The 16,462-nt window shown below is 49.1% G+C and overlaps 2 protein-coding genes across 2 annotated transcripts; one reads left to right on the top strand and one right to left on the bottom strand.

Moving 5' to 3' along the window:
• Positions 1–55: 55 nt before the first annotated feature.
• Positions 56–4,803, top strand: MYOZ3 (myozenin 3; the record flags this gene model as incomplete). The annotated part of the gene is made up of 6 exons (XM_082005960.1): positions 56–146; positions 552–715; positions 970–1,044; positions 1,145–1,292; positions 1,582–1,753; positions 4,641–4,803. The coding sequence occupies exons 1-6, from the start codon at positions 116–118 to the stop codon at positions 4,801–4,803; spliced, it is 753 nt and encodes a 250-aa protein (XP_081862086.1). The 5' UTR covers positions 56–115.
• Positions 4,804–7,838: 3,035 nt separating this feature from the next.
• Positions 7,839–16,018, bottom strand: RBM22 (RNA binding motif protein 22; the record flags this gene model as incomplete). Its single annotated transcript, XM_082006340.1, has 11 exons — positions 14,974–16,018; positions 14,218–14,271; positions 13,237–13,266; positions 12,043–12,175; positions 11,636–11,736; positions 11,305–11,477; positions 10,536–10,736; positions 9,867–10,031; positions 9,348–9,436; positions 8,680–8,811; positions 7,839–7,969 (listed from the first exon to the last, which is right to left on the bottom strand). The coding sequence occupies exons 1-11, from the start codon at positions 15,025–15,027 to the stop codon at positions 7,839–7,841; spliced, it is 1,263 nt and encodes a 420-aa protein (XP_081862466.1). The 5' UTR covers positions 15,028–16,018.
• Between the last annotated feature and the right edge of the window lie 444 nt (positions 16,019–16,462).

The raw sequence follows: 16,462 nt of genomic DNA, 5'->3' as shown, positions 1-16,462 counted from the left end.
GTCTGGGGCTGACACATCCCCATGCTCGGCATCACCCCAGGGTTGCCTCTCTCTTCCAGCCGGGCAGGATCCGTCCCCCTCCCACAGAATTGCCCCAGGAGTGCAGCAGCAAGTGATGGCCATCATGAAACCTGGCCCTGAAGATGGTAAGGGGGGCTGGGGGGTGCCACCAGCCCCAGGGCAGTGCTGCACCCCCTGCCTAGGGGCCAGACCCAGCTCTGGCTGAGGCCGCTGGCCCCCCTCCCCACAGCCTCCGTGCCTGCTTTCGTGGTCCCCTCTCGCACTACAGCCCCAAGGGGCAGCAGTTGCCTGTCGAAGACTGGAGGGCTCCACGCACAGGGCAGGAGGGGCTGCTTGTGCCTCTGGAGCTGAGATAACCCGCCGACGGTTTCCCCCACCGAGGAAACGCCGGTCCCTGCCACAGCTGCCGGCACGGGCGCATGGCCGAACCGTGCGCCAGGGACCCTGGCGAGGGCACACGCTGGCCTTGTGCTGGGCAGGGGGGTCCCCCGCATGGCAGCAGCCTCAGCTGCGGCTGTGCTCCCCCCCAGCCTCCCCAGCACCCCGGCTGGACCTGGGCAAGAAGGTGAGCACGCCGCAGGACCTGATGCTTGAGGAGCTCTCCCTGCGGAACAACCGCGGCTCCCGGCTCTTCCAGCAGCGCCAGAGGCGGATGCGGCGCTTCGTCTTTGAGCATCCCAGCGGCTACAGGGAGGTGGGTCGGCGGCTCGCCTCTTCACTCACCTTCCCCGGCTCTCGCAGCTTTTGCGGGAAAGCGATTCCTTGCGGGGCCGGGGGTCTCAGCAGGGCAGCCATGCTCAGCTGCCCCCCACACTGAGACGAAGGGGAGCAGAGATGGCTTGGTGGGCTGGGCACGGAGGTGGGCAAGCATCAGGTTCAGCACACCCTGAAGAGCAAGGTTGCTGGTCCCCCCCTGCACCCACTAACCCCTCTCCTTGCCTCCCCCAGCTCCCAGGGCCGGAGGCGGGTGGCTCACACCGCACCAAGAAAGGTGACCTGGCGGGAATAGCAAACGAGTGGACGGTGAGTAGGTGGAGGAAGCTCCAAGGTGCTTTTGACAGCCTCCCGAGTCCCGGCCGGGGCCAGGGCTGCTCCCCGTGCCCGCTAACTCTCCCCTCTGCAGGCAGGGGAGGACGCCGAGGCCCAGCAGAGTTATCACACCGAGCTCCACGTGGCAGCATCGCCCCAGGGCGGCCCCCCCAAAGTGCCCAAGAAGACAGATAAAGTCTTGCAGATGAGCAAAGTCCTCAACCCCGATGCTCTGGCCCCGGGTAAATGCCGCCTACACACCAAAGCCTACACCACCGTAATCTCAGTAATGTGGGGCACTTCGAGCTGCTGCCTGCCGAGGGGTCCTCCCCAAAACCCTACCCCAAAGTTTATACATATATAAATATGTAACATATATTTATCTTATATATACGTGATCCTGCCCCAGCAGCAGGTCCTCTGTGGCCGTGTGGAGACGAGGCTGTTCCCAGCCTCCCCACTCCTGCTCGGGACGTTGCCCCAGCCCGGCTGTGGCCGCAGCAGCCCATGCCGTCTCTCCCCCCCACGCAGGGTACTCAGGCCCCCTCAAAGAAGTACCCCCAGAGAAGTTCAACATCACCGCCATCCCCAAGGGCTACCGCTCCCCATGGCAGGAGCTCCTCGGTGACAAGGACAACGCTGTGCACGGCAAGAACCAGCCCCCTGTGAAACCCTCTCCATGGGACTTCAGGAGCTTCAACAGGTAATGCTAGCCGAGGCAGGCACTGCCAGCCTGTCCAAGCCTTGGCCAAGCCCTTCAGCCTCAAGAAGCACCTACCATCATGCCAGGGAAATGCAATGGTCCATGCCCTCTTTATACACCACAGGGGAGCAGGAAGGGCTCAGGTTGCTCTTTTCCTGCTCAGGAGCTCCTCCGTGACTCCTCTGCAAAGGTCCCTGCCTCCAGCAGCTCCCCAGATCTCAGCTCCACCACTGGGCTTGTGCAGCCTTAAGCAGCTTGGTCTCACGGGGTAACCTCAGGGACGACGGCTGAAATTTGGGAGAACTAATTCTCACACATCTGGTCCTGGAGAAGAATTCGCTGCTGCTCCCAGCTGGGCTCAGTGCTGGGCTGGGTGGAGGAACGGCACAGACAGTGCCAAGTCTCTCTCCTAATTTCCTTAAGGTATCCAAGCAGCTGCGGGAAGCGGTGAGGGTGTAAGGTTAATCTTCCCACAAGGTGCTAAGAGGTCACCAGATTCCTTCCAAACACCTGCTTGGGATTGCAGTCTCCAGGCTGGGGAGTTTCTGGTGGCTCAGCCCGGCCAGCTGCACGCCCTGCGGCTGCTTCCCGCAGAGCGTGGCTGCTGTGCCTCCTCGCACCGCCAAGTCACACCAGGGCCGAGACCACCAAGGAGAATCTCCACTCTGGAAAGGTGCTTGATGGGGATTCACCCACAATTGGTGGGTGCTTGGGAGGTGGAGAGTTGGTGGTAGCAAAGCACCAGTACCCCAGGGTAGAACAACAAGAACTGAACCTCTAAGCTGAACATCGTCCCAGGGAATCTGCAAACCGAGGTCCTGGCTCTCCGTCTCACTGAAAGCCTCTTTCATGAAGATGAAAGGTGGCCTGGCCAAAGTCACCTTCCAGTAGGCAAGCTCCCACTGCAGGTCCCTACTGGGACGCAGCGCTGCTCCCCATCAGACCATCCGCCACGGCCTCTGCAGACGGCAGCTTTCCTGAGCCCACACCAGGGTTGGATTTGGGTCACGGGGAACGCAACTGCTGTGCTCTGGATGCTTAGCAGAAGGGGCTGTGGGGAACCGCGTCCCACAGGGCAGAGATCAGCCCGAGCGCTGGTGGAGCTGAGGCAGTGCCACCGTCCCTTTGCCACTCTCCTCTCCCTCAGCCCCGGGACTTTGCCGCGGGGCCTGGCGAGGTGCACAAGCTGCTGCACACTCGGCCCCGCTGCGTTTCCCCTCCCACACCAGTGAAAGCGTGGCAGCACACTGGTTTGCACTGGCGTGGAGCCGAGGGAGACGAGGTTAACAGAAGGGACAAGATCCCATGGGCGGCCATGGGCAAGCGTGGAGAGGCAAAGTGGCTGCGTTAGCTGTTCCCTCAAGGTCTCCTCCCCAGTTACTCAGCCATCTTGAGCTTTCCTGGAGCAGTAACATCCGAGGAGGTGCTGTAGCAGGAGAACAAGGAGCTGCTGCAGACACTTGGCTCTTTTCTTTCAACATTTAGCCATGTTCCTGCCTCAGTATTTATTTATGGACAGGGACTGAAGCAAGGGCATGCTTCTGAATAATGTTTTACCCCGTACCATTTCTCCTCTCTCACATGCTGCCTTTCTATTTAAAGTCTTGAACTGTTATTTAATACAGATGGATGCTAATTTAACACCAAGCCTCTTGCCACCTCCTCTAATTCTTCACTGAGGCATGAAGATTCAGAGAGCCAATCTGCTTTTAACTGGGCTTTTCATGATCTTCCAAGCTGTTGGCTTTTAAATCACTTCTCAGTTCATCAAATACCAAAATGCAGAAAAACAAGCCTTTTGGAACAAATCAGCTAGCGAGAAGCCAGTGGTCTTGCCTAAAGCTAGGTGAATCCCAGCACAGCTCATATGGGCCACAGGACAAGGACGAGTTCACCATCTCAACAGCAACCGCGTTAAAGCAGGCTGATTTATTCCCAATTTTAAACATTCAGGCTGTGATGCAAAGACCTTCAGCCACCTTGCTAAGGTGTGCTGCCTTAACAGAGAGTGAAAATCAAGCTTTGAAAAGGACTGTCTTTTCCCAAAAGAGAGAAAGTTTCTGGAACAAACCCCTCTCATTTACCTTTCCCCCCTTATTTCTCCCTAGGACACTGTTACAAAACAGTGCCACGTTACTCATGTTTGAGCAGCGCTTCCCAAAGCAAACATTCCCGGCTATGCCTCATTGATAGCTCAGCCTCCATGTGCTGCTCCAAAACCAACATTTTTGGCTTTTCGGGGGCTGGCATTCTCTTCCCCGGTCCCTTCCCACGTTTCTCCAGAAAGGGATGACAGCTCTTGCCCCCGCACTGCTCCTCCTGTTAGTCATAGTTCAAGAGAAGCTGTCCCAAGAGGCAGACTGGAGCCAGGGCCAGGAGAAAGCCGTTTGCCTGCACATGTGCCAGAGCGATTGGGAGGGAGCACTATCGGCCTCAGCCCTCTGCAGAACACATGAGCTGCGGACCAGTCACTTTCTAAAGACCAGGGGCTTTGTCACCATCACCTGCTCTCTTAATCAAACCCCTTTCACACGCAAAACTTCTCTATTGCTGTGGTGGAGCCTGTCAAGAGAGACTATGGTAAAGGCTGCAACACGCTTCCTCCCTCCCCTGCACAGCCACCAATGCCCAGGCACCAAACCCCACTCTCCAGGCCTGCCCAAGCTTGAGTTGAGGTTGGCTCTGTAGAAGAGAAGCACCTCGCTGGGCTAGCAGAGGCTCTGACGGCATCCTGGGGAGGAAGAAAAGGGTTGTCATTTGCTACAGGTATTGCTATGTTGCTGCTGGGCTCAGAGTTAGTAAATCCAGACCTGCTTTTTCCTTCACCTTTACAACGTGCACAACCTCTCCTCATGATGTACTAAGTCTGCTCTTTCTCGTGCTGCAGGACTCCCGCCCCATTTGACCGAGCACTGGTCCGTGACCTGCTCTCTGTGCCTGCCACGGAGCTGGAGAACCTGAGCGCTCTGGAGGTGATTTCCCACAGACCCAACTTCAACAGAGCGCCGCAAGGGTGGGTGCGGATTCTACCAGAGAGCGATGAGCTGTAGTACGAGCACTCCCTTCCCCATCACCACAGATGATTTCCTTGCTAGACTCAAACATACTTTGCACAGTAGGAGAGAGGGGAGTAAGTATTGTTTGTGAAAGCTAAGCTGGTGGTCTCGGGTTGTCATCCTCTTCAACAGGATTTGAACGAGGTCAAGTCTGGGACCATTTTGAATTCCCCTCGTACCAGCCGTTGTCACAAGGGCATTTAGTGCTAAGCTAACCAGCCAAGTTCTCATCGTTAACGCAAGCAGATTCCCATAAGCTCCCATACAAAACACCCCGTACAGCCTGTCCTCTTCCCTGCCTTGTGGAAAATGGCAGGACTGCCAGCTACAACACACTAAGCTGTCTCACTGCTGCTTCACCAACACACAAGACCTGCTCCGACAGCTGGTGCCTTTGCAGAGAAATTCCATCTTTGGGACAACTCTATACTCATCGTTATGGTCAGGACGACAAGAGGAGATGATAATTGAAGAACACCAGCAAAAACACATTACCGAAGGCATTGCCATGTTAAAAGCAATTACCTTGGGCTTGGCTGGACAACAAAAACAAATGAGGAACTGGACATGTGCCTGTTTATCAACACATGTTCAGCACAGCCAGGATAGATGGGAGGGGAACATGGAGAGTTGGAAACTGGTGCCCATTTTCCATAAGCTACTGGCTAGCACTTGGCAGCTGTTATTTTCCCCTTCCTACTGCTATTTACATGCCTTGCTTAAACATCTAAGCCTTTTGATTGACTTATGCCAGATTTGCTTCATATAGTTGGTCAAAAGGATCAGACCCTGCCTGGACCTGCTGCACGGCAAGATTGCACCAGTCTGAAAGGCACCGCCAGGGTATTCCGGCAACTTCAGCATCGGTGGGAAGGAAAAGCAGCGCAGCCGACTCCAGAGCAAGCACAGGCTTCTCTGTTGAGTGCAAAAATCAGCAGTGAGGATTCAACTACACAAACGTTTTCAGCAGTGGCAACACAGTGGGACATGAAGCTAACAACAGTCTATAGTATGGACAATCATCAGAACATCTGGAAACCCCTGCTAATAAAAAGTCTCTAACTGAATACAGGCTTTCTACAATTGCTTTTGTCAGGTTCTTAATGTTACCTTTATTTAATCTTGCAAAAGCAAGAGCATCAGAATAAAAGTTTCTTTTTCCATCACTCCGGTTAAAACAGGCAAGTAAATTTTGTGGTAAAAACACAGTTAACAGCTGCCTCACTTGGGAAGTGTATTTGTAATGCTGTGCAGACAGATGCACAGAGGAAACCCCACGCAGGGATTCTGCTGCCACAACACACCATTCAGGCAGGCGATGTTCATTGCTCTGTTCTTCCCACAGAAGCAGGAGGACAAGCAAATGGAAAGAAAAAAGCTCCGTTCCCTAAACATTAAAAATGTATGAAGCTCATCTGCTGTCCCGTTCCAAACCCATCTCCCCCCGGTTCGTCCATCAGCTGAAGAACCCATGTACCCCTGTGGACCCAGCTGGAAATAATAAATAAATTGCAGTAATGTAAAGCCTGTTTGCATTCGGGATCTGTCTGCACAGCACCAACAGGCCCTGACTGCAGGGACTGGGAGCCCTCCTCGATCCACCAGCAAGGCCTCCGCCATCCTCCAACACTGTCCTGGGATGGCTCCTACCTGACGAAAGTTAAACTAATTACCTGCGCCCAAAGCCCAGCACTTTCTCCAGAGAAAGCTAGCCTGCCTGCCAGCCGTGCGCCATGTGCTGTGCCACCTTCCAACAGCCTGGCAGGGCTGGCAGCATCACACGTGCCTTTGGTGGCAGCATCAGGACAATACATAGAAGTAAAAGTGGAGCCGCTGTCATTGCCCACTCTGCATGTTGGCTTTTTCAGCAGCCAAATAAAATCAGACAAAATGCTCAGACGTTGTGCTCCGGGAAGCAGGGTCTAAGCAAAATGTTGAAAAATTAAAATATTTTAATGTTTTGATTTATTTTTAAAAACAAGCAAATGAGGTTTCAGAACAGGTCCCATCGTGTTTTGCTTTACAGAAAGATGTCCACAGATCCATTACATGAAAGCAGCTGACATACAGATAAACTTAAAATCCTCCAGCCACATGTACATACACCTTACTCAACGGCAGGCTCCACGCAGGACAGAGTTACTCCTGAACAAATGCTCTAGCTGGAGCACAGAAAGAAAAGTTTCATGTCTTATCAAAGTAGGATGAAATGGGATCGATCTCACAGTTTAAGAGGAGACTCAAAAGCCCCAATCATGCTCCAAATATACCTAGGACCTGCTTGCAGCTGGCAGCAACACAAGCCCAGCCCCTGGGGGCCACTGAGGGCCCTTTACCAGGCTAAAACAGGCAACTTGTTAACCCATCACTCCGTGTCACATGGGCACCACCCGCGGGCTGCTCGCACGACCTAATGCTTACCTTGCTCAGGACATGCAGGACTAAAAGTGAAGCATCAAAAAGGGTATTTTTTTTTTTTTTTAAGAAGTCAGGAAAAAGGAAGGGGGAAAATTTCTGTGGCAACAGTAAGGCACAGCCATGGGTTTGGCACAGGAGCTTGTTTTTCAGCTCTTATTCAGTCCTGGTTTAATACCTCATAATTTAATACCTATAATTCTAAAAATAATAAGTCATTAGTTACCTGACAGAGAAGAGTCTCTGGTTACATTTAGTCCACAGCATTCATACTGAGGATATCAAATGGGCTTTGCTTTTGTTTTTCCAGAAGTTTATTTCAAAAGTGTGCAAACGGGATTACACAGATAGCACTGTAATTCTGGTACACCTGATCCACAGACCCCCACCAGCCCTTCTGCCTGCCCCCCGCCCCCCTAACCCCCCAACACTAAATGAAAGATCTGGGATGTATCAACAACGCGATTAGCTAGCGGAGACACAGAGCTCAGCCTGCCCAGTGTCTGCAAGCAGGGGAAATAAGGCTTCTCTAGCTCACCCACAGCTCAACATATGGCGCTACCATGGTAACTAGAAAATAACATTTACTTAAACGATGAGGGTGGCACGACATGCTAGGGGCTGCTGTGCTTTCCCGCGTGGGCGCCCATCCTCTGGGGATCTTGAGACGGATAGTGAATGGGGCCTGGGGCTCTCATGAAGGGAGGCGGGGGCCCCATGGCATGGAACATGTGTGGTCCGAAACCTGCAGAAACAAAGTTCTCAGGTTCAGACAAAGCAACAGAAAAACCAATGCAGACGTTGGTTTGAAACTGCTTGACACTACTGACAGAATACAGCTGGCTTACAGCTGTGCCTTAAAAAGATGCACATCTCCCATGATTCCTCAAATCCCCAAACTCCTCCCCCTCTTTCCAGTACAACTGGGGGCAATCCTTACCCAACAGAAACCCTTACTAACAGATAAAAGCTGGGGGGGACACGACTGGACAGGTGTCTGTAATGCCAATCTAAATGCTTTCTACGCAACTGTGGAGCAAAGCAAACACATGCAAAAGAGTCTGACATCCCATAAAAAGAGGGTCTCCAGATAGATACATACGCACAGCCAAACGAAGGCTGGCATTCAACCAGCTGCAGAATTATCCTTTGAAGTTCAGGTTAATGTGTCATTTACACAGCCAGCAAAAGCACTAAGTAGGTCTCAGTACCAGTAACAGGGATCTCTGACATGCCTGAGAATTTGCAAGTGAATACATACCACAACAGGCAGCTCAGTTTAATTAAACTGTGCTGACAGCTCGTTTTAGATGATCAGTTTACATTACATTGTATGATCAGGGATGAGGAAAATCAGCTCAGGGCATGCATCAATGCTACAGTGCAGCTGAGCAAGAAGGACCAGATCATCTAACACCAAGTTAGGCACCCCCACTTGAAGGGGAACACAAGTACCTGGTGGCGGTGGAGGAGCGATGCCAGGAGGAGGTGGCAAAGCAATGTTAACCACGGCTGGAGGGCCACTTGGAGGTAGGTTGAAGTAATTTGCAGAAGCCTCCTCTTCTGCAGCTGGAGGAGGGGGTAGAGCTGCAGAAAAAGTACACAGTGGTTATGGAAAAATCTCTCAGTCAAGATATGCAGAGTTATCTGCCTTCGGAGAGGCAGCACAATCAGTTCTTCCACAACGGCAAACTGCTGCTACTACTGCACGTATGAACTGGAGCGAGAAGCAGGACAGCGCTGAAACTCCAGAAAAGTCATCGCTTTTCATCACCCGAAACCAGCTTTGCTTTCTTCCAATCACACAACGCTTAGTGGATTAGGAAAACATTAACCAAGCCTTGAAAAGCGTGGGTTGCCAGTACCTCAGACCTAAGTAACTTTAATTCAGCTTTAACTTTTCTCTCATCACATAAAAAACTCTTTTCATCAAGAATTTGCTTCTAGACAAAGCTCACCTCCCATCCCAGCTGGATCTGCTGCAAACCTACCATAACTGCCTGCTCTGGGCTCACCAGTGCCTCTACAGTCCTGAACTGTTACTGCTCTCAGAGGTTTAACACCAGCCTCTCATGGAAGCAGGTCAGCATTAAGTGTTTCAGAGATGAAAACTCCTCCCTTACCTCCAGGAAGTCCCGGAACTGGCTCCAGCTTTATCCCGGATTCTGTAGTACCTTCCTTGTCCTTTTCTTTTCCTCTTGCTGCCTGGGACCTAAAAACCAGACAAACATTTGAGAACAAGGATGACAAAAAGCAGGATAAGCAGATATTCATACCACAATAGTTCTACATTATCTAATCCAGATCCATTGCTTCAGGCCAAAGATGAAAAATTCACGGAATGGCAGAGGCAGCTGGTACAAAGTGTGCAAACAGTGCTTACAGGAGATGGATTAGAAGCAAAACTACAGAAACTCATCCAAAACCCTCAACCAGGAAACCCCTTATATAATTTGTGCAGTTTGTGTAATCTCCAACCCAGATCCCACTGCTAAAAGAAAACTAAACTGTAGGAGGACCCCAACTGTTTACCAAATGAGTATCTACTCCAGCGTAGTATCCAATCCAGCTCATCAAGACTGCACAAACTGAGTGAAGAACCTTGTGGCAGTATCCTCAAGGCTTCCTCCTCCCGCACTCACCTTCCCCATTTGACATTGAGCCTGCGACCATTGACAATGAGTTTGTTGAAGGATTTCTCAGCAGCCACCTCTGCAGCTTGCCGGGTGGCAAACTGGATGAAAGCACACTGTTGCCTCTGCACTACAGTTATCGTCCGAATCTCCCCAAACTGGTAGAAGTGATTTCTGTGGGGAAAAAAAAAGTTATATGAAAGCCCACTCCTTCTAGCTGCAGGGTACATAGGATCTCATCGTGTGCTGAAGTAGATATGCTCAGATCCTTTCTTTTCTCCATCACCAGTTCAGACTAACCATTAGAAATCAAGTCTCTTGCCCTGCTGTGCAATTATGGAGCAATAAAACCTCTGCAGCAGCTTTTCTCAGCAGCCAGCTAGAGAGAAGCTATGGGGCTTTCTTGTAAAGCATTACACAGTACCCCCAACAGCTCAGAAGGATGACTCATTTTTAAAGAGAGAAATTTTAATCAAAGCATTTGAAACGTGCCTGTTTATCTGTTCTCCAACAAGCTGGCACTCCTCTACACTTGCCCACCAATCAGTTCCCCATTAAGGAAAAGTGAAAACCAGATTTATTTTTTTTCCTTGCAAGAGAGGATTTCCTGACTTCAAGATGAACAGTAATCAAAGCATCAAATACAAAGGCAAGAGAAATCCAAATTCACCAACACACCTGAGATCTGATTCAGTGATGGTATCTCCAAGCCCTCCAACATACAGCGTAGTAATAGTCTTGTCATCAGGGGGGTCTAGACGAGGCATGGTTGACGCTCGTTTCAGAAGTTTATCAGCCACAGGATCGTTAATTCCATAGTAACGATCTTTGATGTTCTGATCAGCCAGAGGATCATCTGGATCTGTAGGTTTCTCATGTCTAAGGTTCAGCAAACAAAGCATTTCATAACACCAGACACAGCTGCATCAGATGAAAATGACTACAACTGCTACCTTCCCTTCTAAAGGCCCCTGGTTGCTTATGTGCTTAACCCTGTTCACATAAACATGCTAAAATTGAACAAAAAGCCCCACGAACTTAAATTACACACAACTGCGTTGAGTTCTGAATTAATGGCACTTCTGACAGACCAGCACTCAACGCTACAAAATACAAGAGCTGGATTTCAAATGGCCTCTTGTTCAAATACAAAGATCTCCGATTGAGGGGACTGACGCCATGAAGGGAAAAAATGAACTATGCAAGAGAAAAGCTGCAGTCACTGCTTCGGCAAAACACTACAAGACCACGCAGCTAATTCCTCACAAACGAGCTTGCCACAACAAAGATTCATTCACTGTCACTGCGTGCCAACTGACCGCAAGTTTCACACAGACTCCAATCAGTGTTGCGTCTCCTGCCCACTGCAGCATTTCCTGTTCTTCAAACCCAAAGGGGAACTGTATGACTGTGGTGAACAGATTAGTTGTTTAATCTATATTTGTACCTGTAGGGACACTCTTCTCCTCTCTTGCATTCTCCTTTTACCCAGAAGGAACAGATGTGAGGACGATTACGTTTATAGTAAGGAGTGGTCCGAGCCAGCTTCAGCAGCATGTCACTGGTAGAAGTAGCTTTTCCTAGTGCCCCAACTGGTCTAGTGCCATCAGAATTGGATATCTAAACAGTAGTTAGAACACAGTATATATGACCATAGAAAACTAATGCACAGAATCAGAGCAAGCAAATGATTTTAAGATAAGCTAGGTTGTCCCTCCCCTCTTCTCCCCTATACACATCCACCCATGGAGAGCATGATTATAGCTACACTTTCTTACCTCTCGTTCCATGTTCTGGGTGTAGTACTCTTTATTGACATCAGACTTCGGCATTTCATCCTTAAGGGAGAGTCCTGCATCCCGGACTTGAATAGGCAAACCTGGGATTATAAAAAAAAAAAAAAAAAAAAAACAAAAAACAACAAATCCATATGAAGTGCAGGCTGAAAGAGCAGAAATAGTTACTGCAACCTGCATTAACCAGAGATAACTCATCTACTGCTCAGGTATAGCACGCTGCCCCTGAACCTCAGAAAAGCTGCAATCATCAAGGCTTGTTCTTCTCAAAGACTGGCCAGAGACAACTATGCCAATTACATGCAGACATTTAAAGACATTTCACCAACTTTCATTTCAGAGGCAAGTAGACCAGCTTCTTCTCTTAGTTTACATTTTTTGGTACATACCATATTCCAGGTCAAGCAGACAGGTTTGACAGACATTCTTCAGTTTGCTGCATGTCTGGCATACTTCTGTTTTCTTGAAACGCATGCGAACACCAGGGCACCAGCGGAATACTGTGAACGGCCTGGCACAAATCTGAAAGACAGAAAGTCAACACTGATATCGCTATCAGACAGCAATGAAGTTACCATTCTGGTTCTTGCATGGAAACATAAAATCCAAACAAATCTAATCTCTTTAAACTGTAAATACAACTTATTTATCTTAGTGCTTAGATTCAGTTCTCAAAAAAAGAGAATTTTTCTCCTTTTCTTTTCTCTTCTTTCTATTTGGTACATTACTTTGACAGGAGAAAGTTTTAGGAAGGTGGTTTTTTTTTCTTTTTTTTTTTTTCATTTATTACAATCACCCAAATGCTGAAAGCAGATCTACTCAAAAGAAAAAGAAATTTTCCTTCATCCCAGGAGATGTCAGTATAGAGCTATTAGAGATAAATTACCCATTATTTGTAACTGTCACCAGCATAGCAGCAAGCCCAGTGACAGGTTATGAGACTTTTGGTCCAAAGAAGACTACTGGTCTCTATCTTACTCAGTGGAATGATACATCTGCTTCTGCTGCATGTACAGTTTGAGGAAGGGAAGCAAGATTTCAACACATCCCTTCTCCCTACTTCAGATGACAATTGATAAAAGGAGCAAAAAGCCTCTTTAATTTACCTCAGTCAAGACAATCCTAAAATATTTCTTGCTCTCTCAGAGATAAACGCACCTTTTTTAACAGCTAACAGAAATCACCACCTAGCCACAAATACCATATTCACAGCAAAACCTAAATCCTGTTATTTATGTACCACTAATGATTAAAAATAAACTTACAAGAGAATATATTCAATCATTTGAAATGCTGGAATACTTTCAAATATAGTACAACAGTATTAGCAAAACCTAATTCTGATAAATGTGAGCAAATCCTGAACAGTCTTAAATAACTTTACTACTTTAAGACTGACTTTGTCTAACAAAGCGCACAGTAGACTGACCTGAAAATTTATGCAGTTACATAAACAGTTTAAGCTGTTAACCCAGATAAGCATTTCTCTGAAGCTGACAGGATTTTTTTTTTAACACTAAAATTTAATATTCCTAGATGTGCGTTAATTTAGATGTTTGTTCTTCAAAAGAATACAGACATACCTTGCATTCTTTTCCATACTTTTCTTTGGTCTGAAATATAATAAAAACCAATAAATGAAAATATGAAATATCATTAAATATAAACAATGAAACATACAATTGATGTTATAACGCAGGGGGTTTTTCCTAATTATGCTGCATTTTGACTCACCCACCCCCATGTTTTGGGCTTATACCTTGGCAAGTCAACAGGACAAAAAAAAAAATCATAGAAAAGTCTCAATCCAGTTTTCTTTTAGAAATATTCATTAAAAACACAGTATTGTAAGTCTGACCTCATGTACTGATGAAAGGCAAGAATAAAACGGAATATTAACAGCTATTTTTAAGCAGAGACGATGTTACATGAAATAAGTCCATGAAAATAAGCAGTTTTTGAAATATCATCTATATCAGCAGTAGGGTTGTATTTCACAAAAATATCATAATCCCTCTCAGCAATAGAATGCTGAGGGAAAGATATGGAATGGAAACGTGAAGGAAAGATAATCTAAGTGTAAGTCATATGCAACTGGACTGAGCACAGAGAAAAGCAAAGCGAACTGACTCATCCCGCATGGAGGAAGCCAAGGTAAACAAACAAGGATTTAAATTACCATCTGACAGACTTCATAGTTTTAGCTTATTTTTACAGGTGCATATCCTGCACATTTTGGAAACTGTGCTAAGCTATTTAATATTTTACCAGCTCACTATCCTCCATGTCGCATGATTTGTCAACACCAAAGCTTTGTTTTCTAGTATTTCCTACAATGGACTGTTATCATCTTGCTCTCCTTTTTGACTGATTTATTCTTAAATCATATGCTGTGACATCACACACCAACAACACCTGGAACTGAATCCTGTTGTGCAGAACTAACTAATTAGGAATGTTACCTCAGCACCTCCTCCTGTAGCCAAGCTTATTTTAGCCCCCGAAACCCAGCAGTTCTAGGGTCAGCACAGAGGAAAGGCCTATACTGTCAAAGAGACACGTACCATTCGAATATATGGGTTTTCTCCAAGACATGTCTGGCACAGAATAGGGAAGTCCTGAATCGAGCAAGAAGCAAGAAAATCAGGAATTTGGAATATACACACTCATCTCAACAGCATTCAAATCACACTCTGAACTAACACTACCAAATTAAACTAATCAGACTGTTTAAAAGGTGCAAAAAACCTCATTCAAAAGGAGTCACTGGAATAGCTACGAGCCACAACCCAAAGCCTATATTATGAAAGAACCGTAGCCTGCTAGATATTCCAGTTTGAAGTTAAACTTAAAACAAGCAAACACAAAGCATATTCCTGAGATGTTAGCTATTCAGTGACCTGACTGCAGATGACCACCCCCCCCAACATCCCTCAGCATCTATTGTTTGCACTGTGCCCACCCAGAAAAGGCCTCAGCTCGAAAGAATACAGCCACAGGCACACGACGGGCGCAGCTCAGCGCCCCCCCAGCCGCCCAGAGACCTCCCCACAACCCGGCAGGGAGGCGAGGGGGCCTGCCCAGAGCTGCACTGCCCTTACGGAGGGCCTGGCTAAACCACAGCAGACCCTTCCCGGACGGGGGGGTCGCAGGGAGGCAGCTCCCTGGGGCAGGCCCCCGCGCTGCCCGCCGCCAGCCCCGAGGGCCGCCTCACCGCGCACCCCTCGCCCTACGGCCTTACCCCCCGACTCGCTCCCGGCAGCGGAGGGCCCCGCCGGCCAAGGCCCGCCCCGCTTCTCCCCTGCTGCCCCCGGCCTCACCGCGTCCTCCCAGTTCTGCCGGTTGTAGGTGTTGGAGCCCAGCGATGTCGACATGGCGACGGGGCCCCCACTCCGCTCCCCTCAGCCGCCGGAAGCCCCTGCGCCGCTGCCCCTCGATCCCGGCAGGCGGCGGGAGCCGGAAGTGACACCACTTCCGCCAGCGACATGCCGGGGAGAAGAGCGAGGCGAGGCGGTGAGGTCACAGCGCGCCGCGGGGACGGAGGGCGCTCTAGGCACGGCGAGCCATAGAGCCCAGCGAAAGGAGCGGGAGAAACTACGGCGCGGGGGGGGGGGGGGGGGTAGGCGAGGGCGAGACTACTGGGAAAACCGGATGGGGGGTGCTTAGCTTTTTTTTTTTTTTTAACTATTATTATTTTCTAGCGAACCGCAGCGTAAGAACCAGCGCAAAGCATTCGAGAGCCACGTTTGCTTTATTGAAGGTCACTACACGACGTCAAGCAGTAAGGCAACAGTCACCTGTCAGGAAAGGGCGAGATGAGGGGCAAGTGCTGTGGGGAGCACGGACAGACGCAGGGACAGGCCAACACCTTTCCTATCGCCTACAAGCACCTATGGGGAGGGGAAAAAACACCTCACCGAGCTAATTAGACCGCTCAGAATATCATAAATCAATGCACCTTTTTGTTTTTAGTGAGAAAGAGAGCGTTCACGAGCAGGTCGTGCAAACACCAGTGGGCCCGGGCGGCAGCTCAAGGCCTCAGTCACCCTGGGAGGCTCTTTTCCGTATCGGTGTCACAAGTGTAGCAGCTATTTTGGCTACTGAAGAGGAGAAGTCACAGCCAAAGGTTTAAGTGCTTTGTTATCTGGACAGGTAAAGCCGCAGCACGCACTAGCACTAGACATTAACTACAAACTACAAGTCAAACTCATGCTGTACATCTGCGTGTAACCTACACGAAGTTGTAAACGTGATGCCCCGCCACTGTGAGACCCGCTGCAGGATCTAGGCTGTAAGGCGCGCGTGCCCCTGGGCACACCATGAAGAGGTTTCTCGTGCTATAGGAGATGTTTTTGGATGCTGCACCACCGCCTCCCCCAGAGAGCAGGCAGCCTCATCCCACCCTCCCATGCAGAGGATTTGCAGCTCCAGGCTAGCACAACCATGGCACAAGTGTCTCAAGCAACACAGCCGTGGCTGGCTGGTATTCAAGCCTTTCCCAGCAGGGCAGCACATCAAAGCCCATCAGAAATGTTTAACGAAGGTCAATGTCTGACCTGGGAATGCTCTGCAGGAAGTGATCTCACCTGCTTGTACTAAGCTATGCAGTTACTGGTAAGTCAGTATCCTGGATACACTGCTCTTAATTACTGATTTTAGTTTGAACTACAGCCAAATTACACCCCAGATAAATCACCTTACGGTACAGTGTATGCTAGTTAACGTGTAACTGTCTTCCCACATTTATACCTCCCTCCCACACCACTCAACTGGAAAAAGCCTCTAACAGCCTCTGTAGTTTTATGTATA

Source organism: Phaethon aethereus (genome assembly GCF_964289735.1).
Source record: "Phaethon aethereus genome assembly, chromosome: 14".
In the NCBI taxonomy this organism is placed as follows: Eukaryota; Metazoa; Chordata; class Aves; order Phaethontiformes; family Phaethontidae; genus Phaethon; species Phaethon aethereus.
This window is presented reverse-complemented; position numbering and strand designations above follow the sequence as displayed.